The sequence below is a fragment of the Primulina eburnea genome, chromosome 8 (assembly GCF_022965805.1).
Source record: "Primulina eburnea isolate SZY01 chromosome 8, ASM2296580v1, whole genome shotgun sequence".
NCBI lineage: Eukaryota > Viridiplantae > Streptophyta > Magnoliopsida > Lamiales > Gesneriaceae > Primulina > Primulina eburnea.
Genome location: NC_133108.1, coordinates 28,345,408 through 28,364,743, shown reverse-complemented (window position 1 = coordinate 28,364,743; position 19,336 = coordinate 28,345,408). Strand labels below are relative to the sequence as shown.

Genomic DNA, 19,336 nt, shown 5'->3' with positions numbered 1-19,336 from the left:
GCACCTAGACTAGGAGATGCTAAGATTTCCTCAAAATCTTTGAACTTGGAGAAGATTTAGAAGAAAGAATTTTGGAGAAGAAAAGAGAAGTTACGTATGAGAGAAATGGGAAAAATGAAGAATGAAGATATTTCTCAATACCTTGATATAAAAATCAATTCATAACCTTAAAATCGCATTTCGGAACCACACTTTCCGGCCAAATATATGAAGCGCCGCACCCGCGCGCCTCCTTGCAGCGCGGGTGCGGGCTCTGCCCGCACAGGCTGCTGTCTCGGCATAGGCAGCGCACCTGCGCTGCCTCTGGCAGTGCGGGTGCGCTGCTGCGCTGCACCGCACAGCGACGCCCGACCCGAACTCCTAAAAAAATGACTTTTCTTGAATTAATATCCAACCTTTTCTTATTCCACTCAATTATTATGAATTTTAACAACCAAACTCCTTCTAAAAATCAAGCATAAAACTATCACCAAAACTTGACCATTCCCATATTCATCAACAACTAGGCCCCTATAATTTCTCTAACCCATTGACAATAACATGAACTATAAACAACACTAAAACTTGACCATATCAATATATGAATATCCCATAACCATAAAACATGAAATCATTGATCATAGCACAATAAAAACTATATCCCATAACCCTAAAACATGAAATCATTGATCATAGCACAATAAAAACTTGGGATATTACAATCTCCCCTCCTTATAAAAATTTCGTCCCCGAAATTACCTATTAACGAATAGATTAGGATAACGTTGCTTCATCTCCTCTTCAGGTTCCCACGTGGCCTCTTCAATCACTTGATTTCTCCAAAGAACCTTGACAATCCCAATTTCTTTGTTCCTTAACACCTTAACCTTACGATCAAGAATTTGAACCGACTTTTCATCATAGCTTAGGTTAGGCAAAAGTTCCAATGACTCGTACCGAAGAACATGAGATGGATTAGCAATATACTTACGAATCATGGATACATGAAATACATTATGAACTCGGTCCAAGTCCGGTGGCAAAGCAAGACGATAGGCTCGCTCTCCAATCTTATTTAGAATTTCAAATGGTCCAATGTATCGAGGACTTAACTTACCTTTCTTGCCAAATCTCATAACTCCTTTGAGAGGAGCTATCTTGATAAAAACATGATCACCAACCTCGAATGCCAAAGGCCGTCTTCTAACATCGGCATAACTTTTCTGTCTAGATTGAGCTGTCTTCAATCTTTCTTGAATTAACGCCACAACATCTGCTGTTTGTTGAACCAACTCAGGGCCCAACATCTTTCTTTCACCTACCTCTTCCCAATACAAAGGAGATCTACACTTTCTTCCATATAATGCTTCATAAGGTGCTAAGCCAATGGAAGACTGGTAACTATTATTATATGTGAATTCAACTAATGGCAACTTGAAATCCCAACTCCCAGGGAAATCAATTGTGCAAGCTCTTAACATATCCTCAAGAATTTGAATAACCCTTTCTGATTGCCCGTCGCTTTGAGGATGGTAGGCAGTACTAAAGGCTAATTTCGTGCCCAAAGCTCGATGTAAACTTTTCCAGAACTCTGATGTAAACCTCGGATCACGATCTGACACTATAGATACCGGTATACCATGAAGTCTCACAATTTCTTGAATATATACATCGGCATATTGATTCATAGAATATGTTGTCTTGACAGGAAGAAAATGCGATGATTTAGTCAATCGATCAACAATCACCCAAATAGAATTGAAACCTTTCTGAGTCCTTGGCAATCCAACCAAAAAATCCATTGTGATGTGTTCCCATTTCCATTGCGGTATAGGCAAAGATTGCAATAATCCCGCCGGTCTTTGGTGTTCACTCTTAACCTGCTGATAGGTTAGACATTCAGAAACAAATACTGTAATGTCTTTCTTCATACCTGGCCACCAATAAAGACGTCGAAGATCTTGGTACATCTTAGTACCACCAGGATGTACAGAGTATGGCGCCGTGTGAGCTTCTATGAGTACCTCTCTTCGTATGTTATCACCAATAGGAACACATATTTTACCTCGAAAGGTAATCAAACCATCACGATTCACTCCAAATTCAGAAACTCCTAATAATTCTTTATTCCTTTTTAACTCCAATAACTGAACATCAGACTGTTGTTCCTTCAAAATTCGATCAAACAAAGTTGAGCGGAGAACTAATGTAGATAATCGAGCCACTGTCCCTGAAGATACCAAATTTATCTCATTTCTTTGCAAATCAAGCAACAAAAATTTAGAAATCATAGCATTTAATTCTGAACTTGACTTGCGACTCAAAGCATCTGCAACCACATTAGCTTTACTAGGATGATAGCTAATGGTGCAATCATAATCCTTGACAAGTTCTAACCATCTCCGCTGCCGCATATTCAATTCTTTCTGTGAAAACAAATAACTCAAACTTTTGTGATCCGTAAAAATTTCACATTTCTCACCATAAAGATAGTGTCGCCAAATCTTTAATGCAAACAACACAGCTGCTAACTCCAAATCATGAGTAGGATAATTTTTCTCGTAGTCCTTTAACTGACGAGAAGCATAAGCTATCACTTTCCCATGCTGCATCAGTACAGCACCTAACCCCAATTTTGAAGCATCTGAATAAACCACAAAATCTTCAGTACCACAAGGAAGTACTAACACAGGGGCAGAAGTCAACTTATCTTTTAACTCTTGAAATGCTTGTTGACATGCTATAGTCCACTCAAACTTGACTGACTTACGAGTTAAACTCGTCAATGGCAATGCTATCTTTGAGAAGTTCTCTATAAACCTTCGATAATATCCTGCTAAACCCAGAAAACTTCTCACATCTGAAACTGTCTTTGGAATGGACCATTGTTGAATAGACTCAATCTTAGAAGGATCTACAGAAATTCCTTCCTTAGAAACAATATGGCCCAAAAATGCCACTTGTTCTAACCAAAATTCACATTTCTTGAACTTTGCATATAATTGTTTTTCCCTCAACAAGTTCAACACAATCCTCAAATGATCTCTATGAAGTTCTCGTGTCTTAGAATAAATCAAAATGTCATCAATAAAAACAATGACAAAGGTATCCAAATACGGTGCAAAGAAACGATTCATTAAATCCATAAACACTGAAGGAGCATTGGTTAATCCAAAAGACATCACCAAAAATTCATAATGTCCATACCTCGTTCTTAAAGCAGTCTTTGATATACCCTCATTTCTCACCTTTAATTGATGATAACCAGACCGAAGATCAATCTTCGAGAATACTATTGCTCCTTGCAATTGATCAAAAAGATCATCTATCCTTGGCAAAGGATATTTATTCTTAATAGTTACCTTATTCAGTTCACGATAGTCAATACATAATCGCAATGATCCATCCTTCTTTTTCACGAATAACACTGGAGCTCCCCAAGGTGAGAAACTAGGACGGATAAAACCTTTATCTAATAGCTCCTGCAATTGATTCTTTAATTCTTTCATTTCAGTTGGAGCTAATCTGTAAGGAGCCTTAGAAATTAAAGCTGTACCTGGAATTAAATCAATAACAAACTCTACCTCTCGATCAGGTGGTAATCCAGGTACATCATCATCAAATACATCAGGATAATCCTGAACCACATCAATATCCTGTATCTGTATTTTACTTTCCTTTCTTGTATCCAAAACTGAAGCTAAATAACCAACACAACCCTTATGCAACAATTTAGTAGCTTGAAGGCAAGAAATAATAGGGATACTTAATGAAGAGGTACCACCCACAAATAAATCCTTCTCAATATCATCTGCTAAAAATTTTACTGTCTTGCTAACACAGTCAATCACAGCACGATAAGCAGACAACCAATCCATACCCAATATCACATCAAATGCAACCATTGAAATTACAATTAAATCTGCATACAACAATCTTGATCCCATCAACACAGGACAAGCCTTAATTATACTATTTGTCCAAATTTATTCCCCAGAAGGCAACACAATATTAAATTGAACAGACACCACAGTAGGTTCAACGGATATAGTATGCATAAACTCCTCAGATATAAAAGAATGTGTTGCACCAGTATCAATTAAGGTAAGTGCTTCTTTTCCCAAAATGAAAATATTACCTGATATGACTGAAGCATCAGGATTTGCGCCCTCCTTTGTCATTGAAAAGATTCGACCTTGCACTTTACCTTTTCCAAAAGAAAGAGGACAGTTATAAACCGTGTGTCCAACTTCCTTACATCTATAGCAACGACCGCTGCCAATTAAACATTCTCCTTTGTGTGACTTTCCACACTTGGCACACAATAGTCGATCATTATCTGCAGGAGGCAAAGGAAATCTACTACGCTGATCCATCTTGCTTTTGCCTTTATAACCTCCTCCTCTAACATTCACACTTGAACCCTGACCCTGACCTCTGGCTTGAAAAACTTGTCTCCTCAACTGTCTATCCTTCTCAATCTCGTGCTCATCATGTTCAGCAAGTAAGGCTCTCTCCACAATTTCTTGATAATTCACTACCTTGGACATATGGACATCCCTACAAATTTCAGATTTCAAACCACGAATAAAGTGTTCACCTTTATCCTTGTCATTCTCAGCAATAAAAGGAACAAACACACAACCTTCTTCAAATTTCAGTATGTACTCAGTAACAGACAAAGAAGCCTGTCTCAACTCCAGAAACTCTTTCACTTTCTTGGCCTTAATTTCTTTTGAAAAATATTTGGCATGAAATAATTCCTTAAACTCGTTCCACACCAGTTCTTTAACATTAACAGTCACTTTGGTGGCTTCCCACCAAATACGAGCAGCCTTTATATGTATTGTGTGTATTTGATTTATGATGTATTGAATTTATGTATTGTTTGGTTTGTATTTTATGAAAATGGTTACAATGGATATAAAGTATATTTTATTTACGATAAATGCTTCCGCTGATGTCAAGTTATATTTCATTTTAAAATAATTTTAAGTGGGGTGTTTCAATTGGTATCAGAGCAATGTTCTTTGGACCATATATGACTTCTTCTGCCTAGGACAATCTGGTATGTTTTCAATCCTGCATCTATTGATTTTAACATTGACATTTGATTCTATTCCATTGCCATTGATGTATTCTTTCATTCTATCCATGTTAACATGAGCACCTATATAGGAAATGCCTACCAAGCGTAAGAATGTTGAAGGGGATGATAGTACTACTTCCTCAGATAAGACTACTCGTGTAGTAGATGAATTTACTAAGTTATTGCAAGATCAAGCTAAAGTTCATGGTGATCAGATCCAACAGTTATTGACTATGCAAACTACGATTCAAGGTCAAGCACAAGAAAGAATTCAAGGCGCGACAAATAATTCTGAAAATGGTGCGTATGATCGTTTCAAGAGGATGAATCCTCCTGATTTTATTGGTGGTCCTGATCCATTATTAGCTCTTGAATGGGTCAAAGCTTTGGAAAATATTTCAGTATGTACTCAGTAACAGACAAAGAAGCCTGTCTCAACTCCAGAAACTCTTTCACTTTCTTGGCCTTAATTTCTTTTGAAAAATATTTGGCATGAAATAATTCCTTAAACTCGTTCCACACCAGTTCTTTAACATTAACAGTCACTTTGGTGGCTTCCCACCAAATACGAGCAGCCTTTACCAACATAAACACAGCACAACCAACTTTATCTTGATCAGAAAATTTCAAATAGTCAAAGATGGCTTCCAAAAGTTCCAGTTTGTGAATGATGATCCTTGGGATTAGGCAGAGTGTGAATGATGATCCTTGGGATTAGGCAGAGTGTGAGAACCCGAATTTCCAGCAGCTAGCATTATTCAGTAGCAATGGAAAATTTCAATAGAAGCAGCAGTCAACAATTCAGAAGATGATATTTTTCCAGCAGACACAATTCCAGCAGACAGAATTCCAGCATATAGAATCCAGCAGCAGAAGAATTCAGCAGCGCAAGATTCCAGCAGACAGTTACTGATTCAGCTTAGACTTGTAACTGAAGCATTAACATGGAATAAAGGCTGTTAATGGCAGATTATTGCCATTAATTGAGAGTCTAACAGTCAGAAACATTGCCTATAAATATCACCCTCAAACACCTGAATTGGTTTACCAAAATCTTGAGTTGTCACTTGAAATATTTGAGCTAAGAGAGTGCTGATTTTCGAGCAGCAGAAACCAGTAGCAAGAACAAGCAGACTTCAGATTTCAACCGAAATACTGTTAGCAAATTACAGTAAGTGGACTTATGTATAAATATCTTGAAATCCGTTTGATAATTCTGTTTTAAAGTTCAGTTTCTGTATGATTTCTAATATATGATTTTGAAGCACTGAAACTCCCTAGTGAACTAATGATAGGAATATATATTCTGAACATTTCTGAATTCTGATTCTGATTCTGGCCTCACCCCTTAGAGGAGAGAACATATAGGGGACTGATATCAGTTTAGCCATGAAATTCAATGACATGTTCAGTGCTTACTAATTCTGAATTCTGTTCTGAAACCTGTAAATTCTGAATTATGATTTCTGTTATGAAATACGAGTTTTCAGTATATTATTGTATTTCTGTTTCTGTTGAAAACGATTTCGAAAACTGGGAGTTATTCCCGCCCCTGCTTACTGAGTGACAATCATATCACTCACCCACCAAACCCATCTCAGATAAGAACGAGGAAGAGTCGATAGAAGAAGAGGAGCAACGTCAGTCTTGGGGCTGGTGATGAAGATCATTGTTCGTAGTTCTTATTTATGTTTTATATTCCGCTGCATCTGTTCAGACATTGTAATTTTATGGTTTTACATTTCCGCTGTAAAACATTTATCCTTGAGTTGTAACAGACAACGATTATTATGAATAAAAGACTGGTTTTCTGAAATTCTGTAATTCTGAGGCTTGTTGTTTTCGAATAAATATTTGAGAGCAACGCCGGTGTCAACTAACCCCCGTCCCGGGGCGTGACATTGAAGTGGTATCAGAGCAGAACCGGGTTTCATAATCTGGGGAGGAGGAACTAGAAATAATAAGTTCTGATAGACTTCTGAGAATAAGTTCTGAAGGTTACTAAAATAGACTACTGAAAATAAGCTACTGTAATAGACTACTGAAACGAGTTTAAAAAAAAAATTTCAGTAGGCCAAAACCATTAGACGAAAAACAGTAGGATAAGACCAGTAGTCTGAAACCAGAACCAGTAGAAGGAAACCAGTAGATCTGAATGCAGAAGACTGGGTCAGTAGACTCAGAATGCAGCAGACAATGCTGGAAAAGCAGCAGACTGAATGCAGTAGCATCAGAATTGCAGTAGCAAGTGTATTCCAGCAAGCAAATGCAGTAGACCTCGCAGAATGACATAGAAGTTGAGGTGTTTTTCGCGCAAACTTCAAACGGCCATAACTTTTGATCCAGGAGGAATTTTTACCATTAAAAGTAGGCGTTGGAAAGATCTCGACGAGGAGAACCTAACCTAGAACCATTCTTCGTTCTAGCACCACCGACGAACCCCAAAATCCTCCGTTTAGATAGAGATATCATCATTTCCGTAAAATTTTCCAACTTTTCGAAACTTTGAGGAATTTTTATTTCCAAATGGCTTAGTATTTTTGCACCAAACTTTGTACCATTCATATTCTTGATGTGAACGATTTTTAGTAAATTTTTCACGCCATTCTGAGACCGAAAATTTTTGAGCTATTTTTCTGCTATTGAATGTTATAGGCTTACTGACTCTATTCATTCCAGTACTTGTCTATAACTTAATCCATATTCTTGATATCAATTCTGAACCTTTACCCTCATGTTTTGGATGTAGGATATGGCTGACCAAAGTAGCTACGTTAACAAATGAGAGAGGAAGCTAGAGAAACTAAAGGGGCATAACTACTGCCTAAAGCTGGACAAGGATGAGTTAGAGCGTCGAGCAGAGCACTTAGAGGGTGATGTTCAACGTTATGCTCACTATCTGCATGAAGCAGAAGAGAGGAATAGGAAGACTCAAGAGGAGTTTGAAATATCCCAAGAGACTGTGGCAGAATTCATCGAGCTACGTGATACACTAGTTGACAAGATCCAAATACTCAAGGATCAGAATCATCAACTCGTGCACCAGCACAATCAGTATAGTGAGCAGACTGATGCTCAAATTCATGAGTTGCAGAGTACTGTTGAAGTTCTTAGCGACCAGAATGCAGTTCTGCATGGTCATATTGAACATCTACAAGCAGTAATAGCCAACCATGAAGAAGAACCTGAGGAGGATCCAGAAGAAGAAGAAGATTCACAGTGATGCCGTTCGGATTAACAGACGCTCCGGCAGTATTCATGGATCTCATGAACAGAGTGTTTAAACCATTTCTAGACAAGTTTGTTGTGGTATTCATCGACGATATTCTAGTATATTCGTCAAGTGTAGAAGACCACAAAGAACATCTTCGTCTCACCCTACAGAAGTTGAGAGAAAAAGAACTATACGCCAAGTTCAAGAAATGCGAATTCTGGCTAGAGAGCGTCGCATTCTTGGGACACATAATATCAGCAGCGGGAGTATCTATGGACCCTAAGAAAGTGGAGGCAATCTCGGATTGGCCTACACCAAAGAATGTGACAGAAGTACGAAGCTTCTTGGGACTAGCAGGCTATTACCGAAAATTTGTTGAAGGACTTTCCTCAATAGCCATACCTCTCACCAAACTCACACAGAAGAACTCTAAGTTTCAATGGAGTGAAAAATGTGAGCAAAGCTTCGAGACTTTGAAGAAGAAGCTTATATCCACACCAGTGCTAGTATTACCTATGCAAGATAAGGACAACACCGTCTATAGTAATGCATCCAAATAAGGTTTAGGATGTGTGCTCATGCAAGAGGGAAGGGTGATTGCATACGCGTCAAGACAGTTGAAGCCGTATGAAGAGAATTACCCAACACATGACCTTGAATTAGCTGCAGTAGTGTTCGCACTAAAGATTTGGAGACACTATCTTTATGGAGCCAAGTGTGAGATTTTCACCGATCACCAAAGTCTTAAATATTTGTTCACTCAAAAGGAACTAAATATGAGACAAAGGCGATGGATCGAACTCATGAAGGATTACGACTTAACAATAATCTACCATCCAGGCAAAGCCAACAAAGTAGCAGATTCTTTAAGTCGAAAGAATATGAGTAAGGTGATCCTGACATCACATTCAGCACAACCATGTCTTCGAGAGACAATCAAGATGAGTCAAGATAGAGATCCCGCTTTGATGAAACTAAAAGAGCAAGTTAAAGAAGGGAAATCACCAGATTTCGAGACGGATAACAAAGGAACCTTGTGGATGAAAGGACGATTGTGCGTACCAGACATCGATAATCTTCGACAAGAAGTAATGTCTGAGGCACATAAGTCGAAATTTTCAGTCCATCCGGGCAGTACCAAGATGTACAGAGATTTGAAGAAAAATTTTTGGTGGAGTGGAATGAAGAAAGACGTGGCACTATTTGTTTCCAAATGTCACGTGTGCCAGCAAGTCAAGGCAGAGCACCAAAGACCTGGTGGACTTCTTCAACCATTAGAAATACCGAAATGGAAATAGGAACATATTTCCATGGATTTTGTAGTTGGTTTACCAAAGTCGAGACAAAGTCATGACGGAATATGGGTAATCGTGGATAGACTCACAAAATCGGCGCATTTCTTACCTGTCCGCATGAACTATAATTTGGACAAGCTAGCCACATTGTACATGAATGAGATCGTACGATTGCATGGAGTTCCAGCTAGTATACTGTCAGACAGAGATCCTAGATTTACATCTCGATTTTGGAAGAGCTTTCAACAAGCTATGGGGACTAAGATTACTCTTAGCACGGCCTACCATCCGCAGACTGATGGCCAAACTGAGAGGACAATACAAACTCTAGAAGATATGCTGAGAGCATGTGCCTTGGACTTCAGTGGTAATTGGAGCGAACATCTGCCCTTAATCGAGTTCGCATACAATAATAGTTACCATAGCAGCATTGGAATGGCACCATACGAAGCTCTGTATGGACGAAAATGTCGATCACCACTGTATTGGGATGAAGTAGGGGAAAAATCCATCGTTGGACCCGAACTAATCCAAGAAACAGTGGATAAAGTTGCTGTGATCAAGGAGAGATTAAAATCTGCACAAGATCGACAGAAAAGCTAGGCGGACATGAAAAGAAGGCCCGTGGAATTTGAAGTTGGAGAGAAGGCATATGTGAAAGTGTCACCCATGAAGAGTGTAATCCGATTCAATAAGGCTGGGAAACTAAATCCCAGATACGTCGGACCATTTGAAATTCTTGAGAAAGTGGGAACATTGGCTTATAGATTAGCACTTCCACCCGACATGTCAAGAATTCATAATGTATTCCACGTCTCGCAGCTGAGGAGATATATTCCTGATCCAAGTCACATACTGGAAGCTGGACCACTTCTGGTTGAGAGCAATCTAAATGAAGAGCTGAAGTATGAAGAAATTCCGATTCGAATTGTGGATTTCAAAGACCAAGTACTGAGACGAAGAACTATTCCATATGTCAAAGTACAATGGTCCAATCACACCGAAAGAGAAGCTACTTGGGAATTGGAAGAAAATATGCGAGCTCAATACCCTCATATCTTTGAGAATCATGTATAGCCAAGTTTCGAGGACGAAACTTCTCATAAGGAGGGAGGGATGTGAGAACCCGAATTTCCAGCAGCTAGCATTATTCAGTAGCAATGGAAAATTTCAGTAGAAGCTAACAATTCCAGCAGCAGTCAATAATTCAGAAGATGATATTTTTCCAGCAGACACAATTCCAGCAGACAGAATTCCAGCATATAGAATCCAGCAGCAGAAGAATTCAGCAGCGCAAGATTCCAGCAGACAGTTACTGATTCAGCTTAGACTTGTAACTGAAGCATTAACATGGAATAAAGGCTGTTAATGGCAGATTATGGCCATTAATTGAGAGTATAACAGTCAGAAACATTGCCTATAAATATCACCCTCAAACACCTGAATTGGTTTACCAAATTCTTGAGTTGTCACTTGAAATATTTGAGCTAAGAGAATGCTGATTTTCGAGCAGCAGAAACCAGTAGCAAGAACAAGCAGACTTTAGATTTCAACCGAAATATTGTTAGCAAATTACAGTAAGTGGGCTTATGTATAAATATCTTGAAATCCGTTTGATAATTCTGTTTTAAAGTTCAGTTTCTGTATGATTTCTGATATATGATTTTGAAGCACTGAAACTCCCTAGTGAACTAATGGTAGGAATATATATTCTGAACATTTCTGAATTCTGATTCTGATTCTGGCCTCACCCCTTAGAGGAGAGAACATATAGGGGACTGATATCAGTTTAGCCATGAAATTCACTAACATGTTCAGTGCTTACTAATTCTGAATTCTGTTCTGAAACCTGTAAATTCTGAATTCTGATTTCTGTTATGAAATACGAGTTTTCAGTATATTATTGTATTTCTGTTTCTGTTGAAAACGATTTCGAAAACTGGGAGTTATTCCCGCCCCTGCTTACTGAGTGACAATCATATCACTCACCCACCAAACCCATCTCAGATAAGAACGAGGAAGAGTCGATAGAAGAAGAGGAGCAACGTCATTTTTGGGGCTGGTGATGAAGATCATTGTTCTTAGTTCTGATTTATGTTTTATATTCCGCTGCATCTGTTCAGACATTGTAATTTTATGGTTTTACATTTCCGCTGTAAAACATTTATCCTTGAGTTGTAACAGACAACAATTATTATGAATAAAAGACTGGTTTTCTGAAATTCTGTACTTCTGAGGCTTGTTGTTTTCGAATGAATATTGGAGAGCAACGCCGGTGTCAACTAACCCCCGTCCCGGACGTGACACAGAGGTTGTGAAGGAAATTTACCTTTCTCATGAACATTAAGTGCAAATGCAAATTTAGCAAGAGTATCTTTCAAATCTGTCATGGTTTGAGCAGTTTGAGTATTGATAGACTCTTGCTTTTCAATGAAAGAATTCAATGTATCTTCCAAATTTCTTTTAGGTGGGGAACATAAGGTGCATAATTTTGAAAATTTTGTTGATTTTGGAAATGTGGTTGTGAAAATTGTGCAGCATTATCATTCCTCCAACTAAAATTTGGATGATTTTGCCAACCTGGATTGTAATTTTGAGAAAATGGTTCAAAATTTGGCCTTTTGAAATTGTTCAAAACATTGGCTTGTTCATGGAGACATTCTTTAAAAGAGGGCAAAGTGGGACAATCTTTTGTAAAATGATCACTTGTATCACAGATGTGACACACAATTTCTTGAACAGATCTTAATTGACCATTCTTTTTCAATTCAAGTGCCTCAACTTTTCTTGCCAAAGAGGTAAATCTAGCTTGAAGATCATGTTCATCTTTCAGAGTGTACATACCTCCAACAAATGTAGGAGATTGAATCTTGTTTGAGGGTTCGATTGTACCTATAGTGTCCCAATTTTGAGCATTTTCAGCTAATGAATCGAGATACTCAATTGCCTCGTTTGGATCTTTATCTTCAAATGTTCCATTACACATAAATTCAACCATTTTCCTATCTTTAGTTGTTAAGCCTTCATAAAATTGAGAAACAATTCTCCAAATTTCAAAACCATGACGTGGACAAAGATTAAGCAATTCTTTGTATCTATCCCAATACTGATAAAAAGTTTCTCCTTGTTTTTTAGTGAAAGTGATGATTTGTCTTTTGAAAGAATTTGTTCTATGAGATGGAAAAAACTTTTTCAAAAATTGTTGTTGCAATTCATCCCAAGTTCGAATGGATCCCGATCTAAGATTTTGTAGCCAAGTTTTAGCTTTATCTTTTAAAGAAAAAGGAAAAAGCTTAAGTCGAATGGTGTTCATGCTACAATTTAGATCATTATATGTGTTGCACACTTCTTCAAACTCTCGTAAATGCATGTATGGATTTTCAGAATCTAAGCCATGAAAATTGGGTAAAAGTTGGATAATACCAGGCTTAAAATTAAAATGAGATGCATCAGGGGGAAAAACTAGACATGAAGGTGCACTAGTACGTGTAGGATTCTTGTGATCTCTAAGTGTTCTTCGTCTATCATGATCATTTTGAGATTGAATTTCATCTTCATTTTCTTGGATGGGTTCTTCCGCCATGTTTTGTAAAAATAAAGGGTTGTTTCGAATGAGTCGACCACTAAGTGTACGTGACCAAATGCTCATGCAAATGCAAAAGAAAAAGAAAAAAAAACACACAAAAGCAATAAAAATTCAAATAAAGAAAAATAAACTATAAACAATATTAAATAGACTTTAAATTAAATTATACTTCCCCGACAACGGCACCAAAAACTTGTTGCGACTTTGATTGTTGCACTCCCAAGAGCAGGTTGTCCACAAGTAATATAATTCGGTGAGTCCGAATATCGTATCCACAGGAAAGCTAAGGTAATTACAAGTCCACTACAATGTCTTTTTGTTTTGTTTTTATTTTTGTTTCTTTTTAATTTTAATTGTTTGAATATTTAATGGGTAAATTTTAATTGTTCAAATTTTAATTTAAGTAGTTGAGATTAAAGGATCCACTCTTGGTATTTTAATAAAGTTAACATTAACGAACAATATTGAAATCCACTTAATAAAATGGTTCCAATATATTAAATAATCATATTTATATCATGTTATAAATTATTATCTCATAAATATATAATATATACCAAAACTTATAAATGTGGTCAAGTATTTATTGTTCTATATATATATTTGTAAACACTAAATCAAGGTACCCACTTTAAATGGTTGGTAAAACCAAACTAACATTTAAATGGTACCAAGAAAATATTATTATGATATATTTATATATAGTAAATCAAGGAATCTAAGTTAAATGGTTGGTAAAACCAAACTAACATTTAAATTGTTCCAAGAATTTAATATTATAATATATTTATATATAATAAATCAAGGCATCCACTTTAAATGGTTGGTAATACCAAACAAACATTTAAATGGTTCCAAGAATTTAGTGTAACATATAGCAACAATAAATCAAAACTCCCACTTATAAGTAGGGTATAAAAATGCTTAAAGAAATAAATATAACATAAACAATAAATAATGATTAAATAATATAAAACATAGATTCGTACCTTTTAATAACCTTATTATCATGCCAAGAGTTTCATCTTATCATCTCAACTTTAGGAAGTTAGCTATTCATTATTCAAAGTGTAAAACTTTGAATATGAAATTAACATGCTAATTATATTTACATGAAGAAATAAAGGAAAAATATAGAGAGAAATATTATGAACTCAAAGGTTTGTTCATAGAATGAAGGATATCTAAATACATTACAATGCACCCCTATTTATAGCCAAATTTGGGGAGACAACCATAAATAAAATATTATTTTTTACACATAAGTCTTCATTGGTGTTCCAAGAAATTAATATTATATTACACATCACTTTTGAAAATCTTCTTCTCCGAATTTGCTTCTTCACATAAAAAGAAACATGTGGATAATTAAGTTGTCTAGTTGTGGTATTTTTTTCAGAATATTTGACCAAGTAATTTGAGAGATATGGTCAAAATACTAGAGCATGGTAAAACTGCCACTCCTTTGGTAACTTTCTTTGTTGCTTAATTTGATCCCAATTGTGAGAGGATTTTTATCTCATGCTTGTCAACAATATTGTAGATATTATAATCAACTTTCTACAGATCCAAGAATCATCTTAATCCCATTTGCAACGCCAAGGTTATTCTTGTTTTATCGAACCTGTAAAAAATAGTAAAAACTTGTAATTACACACAACTTATATTTTATACAATTTATTATAAAACATGTAATATTTAAACATTTAATAAAACAAAAACTATATATTTATATTATAAAACATTTAATTAATGTACAATTTTTTATCTTTATCACGGGGATTCATCGTTCGCCTACGGGTGAAGATATCCTATATGATCTGATGAGTTTATAGTGCAAAAAGTCTCTGGCCAGAGGGATATATGTGTTGAAGGGACCGTACTGTACACTAACCAGGACTAAAGGTTCTTGAAGGCACTATCAGTGATACTTAGGGGATCATGGGACGATGCTACTAGATTCTCTTACCATGATCTGATGGGTGCAATCAGAAATGAGTTCTGATATTCTTGATCAAGGAGTTGATGAAATGAATGGGGTTAACTAGGGTAAACCCGAATAAGAATAAATGTTATTCTGAATCACATGGAGATGTGAACCCACAACTAGCTGTATCCTTGAACCATTAAGGGTCACACAAGTATCGGATTCTGTGTTCCCGTTGAAATAGTCAGATTTCAAGGAGTTGGAATTTGGCGACTATAGTTTGATAGAGATCAAATAGGAAGCTTATAAAGGAGTTTATGAGATGGTTTCATAGGATGGAAGAAATGGAAGTTAGCATTATTGCTAAATAAGGAAGGAGAGTGGAACTGCCTTTTTTGTGAAGACGTTCACTAAAACTGATAGCTGCCAAATATGGTAACTGCCATATATGGTAATTTCTAAATTTGGTAAGTGAAAATTTTGATTTTCGAAATTTTCATTTTTCATTATATGAATAAGATTTGTATCCTTGGTACATCGGCGCTTTCGGTTCGTCGATCGTGATTATAATGAGTTCGGAATCATTTTTTTAGTGAATTTGGAATTTACTAATTAAATGATTGTGCTAATATTGGTGACTACTAAAATGCACAAATTTCCATAAATATTCTATAGGAGTGATAAAGATAAAAAATTGTATATTAATTAAATTTTTTATAATATAAATATATAGTTTTTATTTTATTAAATGTTTAAATATTATGTTAGACATGAATTTTATTGTGGCGATGGTAACTAAAAACAGTAGACCAACAGACCAGAACAACAGAATAACTTATCAGTAGCTGCTGTACTAGTAAAACTAAACCAGTAAAAAAAGGATAACAATACCAAACCAGTAGAGAACGTTTTCTAACGTTGCTATCTTAATTGTTACCGTTAAAGAGTTCCTAGTACTAGTATTAATTGCAGCATTAAATACTATATGGAGTCATTTAATGCATATTACCCAATTAAGTATAAAACAAGACTGATTATTTTATAGCTTTTCTGCAGGAACTTATTTCGGTAATAAAGCTGATTGTATCAGTTATCTGAAGACTTCTCTGATTGTGAACGTTGAACTCAGTTGATTATATATACTTGGATCAAATCCTTGTTCGAGACGACACTTCGCATAATATCATTTTCAAGGAACAAAGCTACTCTCTTATCAGACGAATATCAAAAATTCCTTGAGCATTTAAAAAGTTCAACACAAAGAAAAGTAGCACACGCTTTATAGCTTGTATCTGATCTTTTAAAAGATCATCTTGTGCTACTGATTCTTACACTCTTCACGATCTTTACATCACTTATACTTTATCAAGAAGAGTCTGTAATCTGAAAAGAGTCTTTTCAGAACTTTGTGTTTCGCATTTTTGTGAGTTGAGAAACTAAGAGTTTCAGTAGGCTGAGGTGTAAGTCCTTCTGAAGTGGGTGTGTACAAGAGTTGTACTGTAATATCCAAAGTCTTTTAGTTATACCTTCTGGAAACAGAAGAAGGGGAGACGTAGAAGAATTTATCTTCGAACTTCCATAAACAACTGTTGCCTACTGTTTTACTATTTTTCAACCACTTCATCAGATTGTTTTCGCACGTTTTTTTTGTAATCAGGTGAAAGTATTCGCACAAGATCAACTACTATCCTTAACAGGATTTTAGTACCTCATCAGAACGAAAAACGAGTAGAGTTTATTCACCCCCCATCTAAACTCAACTTCGATCCTCAACAATTGGTATCAGAGCAGGTTATTCTTGTTTGTGAAAAACTACAACAAATGGCACACTTCAGCAAAATCCCTATGTTCTCTAAGGAAGATTTTGACGACTGGAAAATAAGGATGCAAGCTCATCTTGCAGCATAAGATGATGACATGTGGTATGTCATCACAGATGGTCCACTGAAAATCTTAAAGCCTAACACAGCTGTTGCTGTTACTGACGGTGCACCACAGATGGTCGAAAAATCAAGAAGTGAATGGACCAGTGGAGATAAGAAAAAGGCCAATCTTGATAATGTGGTGAAGGATATATTGTATAAAACTCTCGACAAGAACACCTTCAGCAAGATCAAAATGTGTTCTACTGCAAAGGATATTTGGGAGAAGCTCATCCAAATATGTGAAGGAAATGAGCAAACGAAAGAAAACAAACTGTCTGTAGCAATGCAGAAGTTTGAGAATCTGAAAATGAGAGCTGGTGAAACTCTAAATGAGTTTGATGAAAGATTCAGTAGCTTGGTCAATGAGCTAGCTGCTCTGGGTAAAGAGCATAGCAACAGAGAAATAGCCCTCAAGGTGATGAGAGCCTTACCCAGAGAATGGGATGTTAAAACAATGGCTATGAGAGTATCCAAAGACTTGAACAAATTGGAACTGCACGACTTATTTGCAGATCTGAAGGCCTATGAGTTCGAGTTGGAAGTGAGAAGTGGAGAAGAGCCTTCAAGCCTACCCACCAAGGCTCTTGCTGCTACTGCTACTGCTTTTACTGCTACTGCCTCTACCTCTTCTACTGCTACTGTAGTTGTACCTCAGGCATTACCGACTGTGATCATTGATAATACAATGGAGAAGACTGCTGAACAAATCAGTAGTGATGCTATGTCCTTATTTGTAAAGAAATTCTCCAGGTTCATGAAGAAGAACCATCGAACCTATCAGGGCCCCAATCGCAACTTCAAGAAAGATTCACCATCTGGTGATATGGGATGCTTCAAATGTGGAAAGATAGGTCACTTCATTGCTGATTGTCCTAAACCAAAGAAGGATGACCAAAAGAGAAAGGATCACAAGAGGAATGACAAAAAGTTCAGAAGAGATCGAAAAGCGATGATTGCCGAAGAAAGCAAATCTAAGTGGGCGGACTCTAGTTCTGAGTCATCTGACTCAGAAAGTCATTCCAGTGATAGTGATGCAGAAGAAGTCAAATGTCTAATGGCAGACAATGACTCAACCTCGACATCTGGAGAGGTATTTGATTTTGACTCTAATGAATTTACATGAAATGACTTGATTGATGCACTGCATGAAATGGTAAAAGAGTATTCCAGACTTTCTCAATCATGAGAAGAAGTTAAGATTGAAAATCAGAACTTAAAGAATCAGAACAGTAAGTTAACTTGCTTGCAAGTAGACAGCTGCAATGATTTACAAGTTAAGATGAGTAAATTAATAACTGAGAATGAAAGAGCCAAAGCAGATTACCAGAAGGTGCTTTCTGAAAACCAGAAGTTGTCGCTACTGGTAAATGCTTGGAACAAGTCTTCTGTTTCATTGGAAAAGATGCAAGAATTACAAAAACAGTCAGGAGATAGGAGTGGTCTCGGTTTTTGTAATAATGAAGGCACTTCTGAAACGAATACTAAGCCAACACTGGATATGTGCAAAGGGAAATACATTCACTTTGTGCAATCCAGTGTGGTACAGGAACCAGAAGTACCTACTGCTTCAGTTGAAAGGAATGTAAATCTGACGAACAGAAGAATGCACTATGGTCTGGGTTACGTTAAACCTAAGGAAAAAGTTGACCAGAGTTCTAAATTCAGAAAAGAATTCAACTCTGGAAGACAACATCCTATGAAGGTTAAAAACTACCAGTACTACAACTCTAAACCTGTTCAGAAGAGATACAGACTGGAAAACAGAAACAGAAGGGAATTACAACATTTTGGTATGCATACTGTTAGAAATAACAGACCTTCTGTTAAACACACACATCTTTGGATACCCGAAGTACAAAGTCACCAATAATTGTACAAATGTGGGTTCCCAAAGGACTGATAAGGCTTGGACCCAAATAGATTTGGGTACCAGTTACTAAAACTTGTGTTTACAGGAACAGCAGAAGGAAGCAGAAATCAGTAACTCTACATGGTATCTGGACAGTGGATGTTCCAAACACATGACTGGACAAAGAAACCTACTTTCCGAGATAGTGAGCTGTACTGGACCAAAGATAACTTTTGGAGACAACTCAAAAGGTAAAACCATGGGTAAGGGTAAGATTATCCATGGTAACATAACTATTAATGATGTGTTATTAGTTGACAATCTTTGTTACAATCTAATCAGCATTAGTCAACTATGTGATAATGGTTATTCTGTAGCTTTTCTGAAGCATTCATGTATAGTTAGAGATTCTGTTGAAACTACTGTGTTAACCGGAAAAAGAGAAGGCAATACTTACAGAGTCTCTTGGAAC

General features: G+C 36.6%; 1 protein-coding gene across 1 annotated transcript; it reads right to left on the bottom strand.

Moving 5' to 3' along the window:
- Window positions 1-3,965: 3,965 nt before the first annotated feature.
- On the bottom strand, window positions 3,966-5,135 carry LOC140839126 (uncharacterized). The gene is made up of 2 exons (XM_073205760.1): window positions 5,082-5,135; window positions 3,966-4,814 (listed from the first exon to the last, which is right to left on the bottom strand). The coding sequence occupies exons 1-2, from the start codon at window positions 5,133-5,135 to the stop codon at window positions 3,966-3,968; spliced, it is 903 nt and encodes a 300-aa protein (XP_073061861.1).
- Window positions 5,136-19,336: the final 14,201 nt, after the last annotated feature.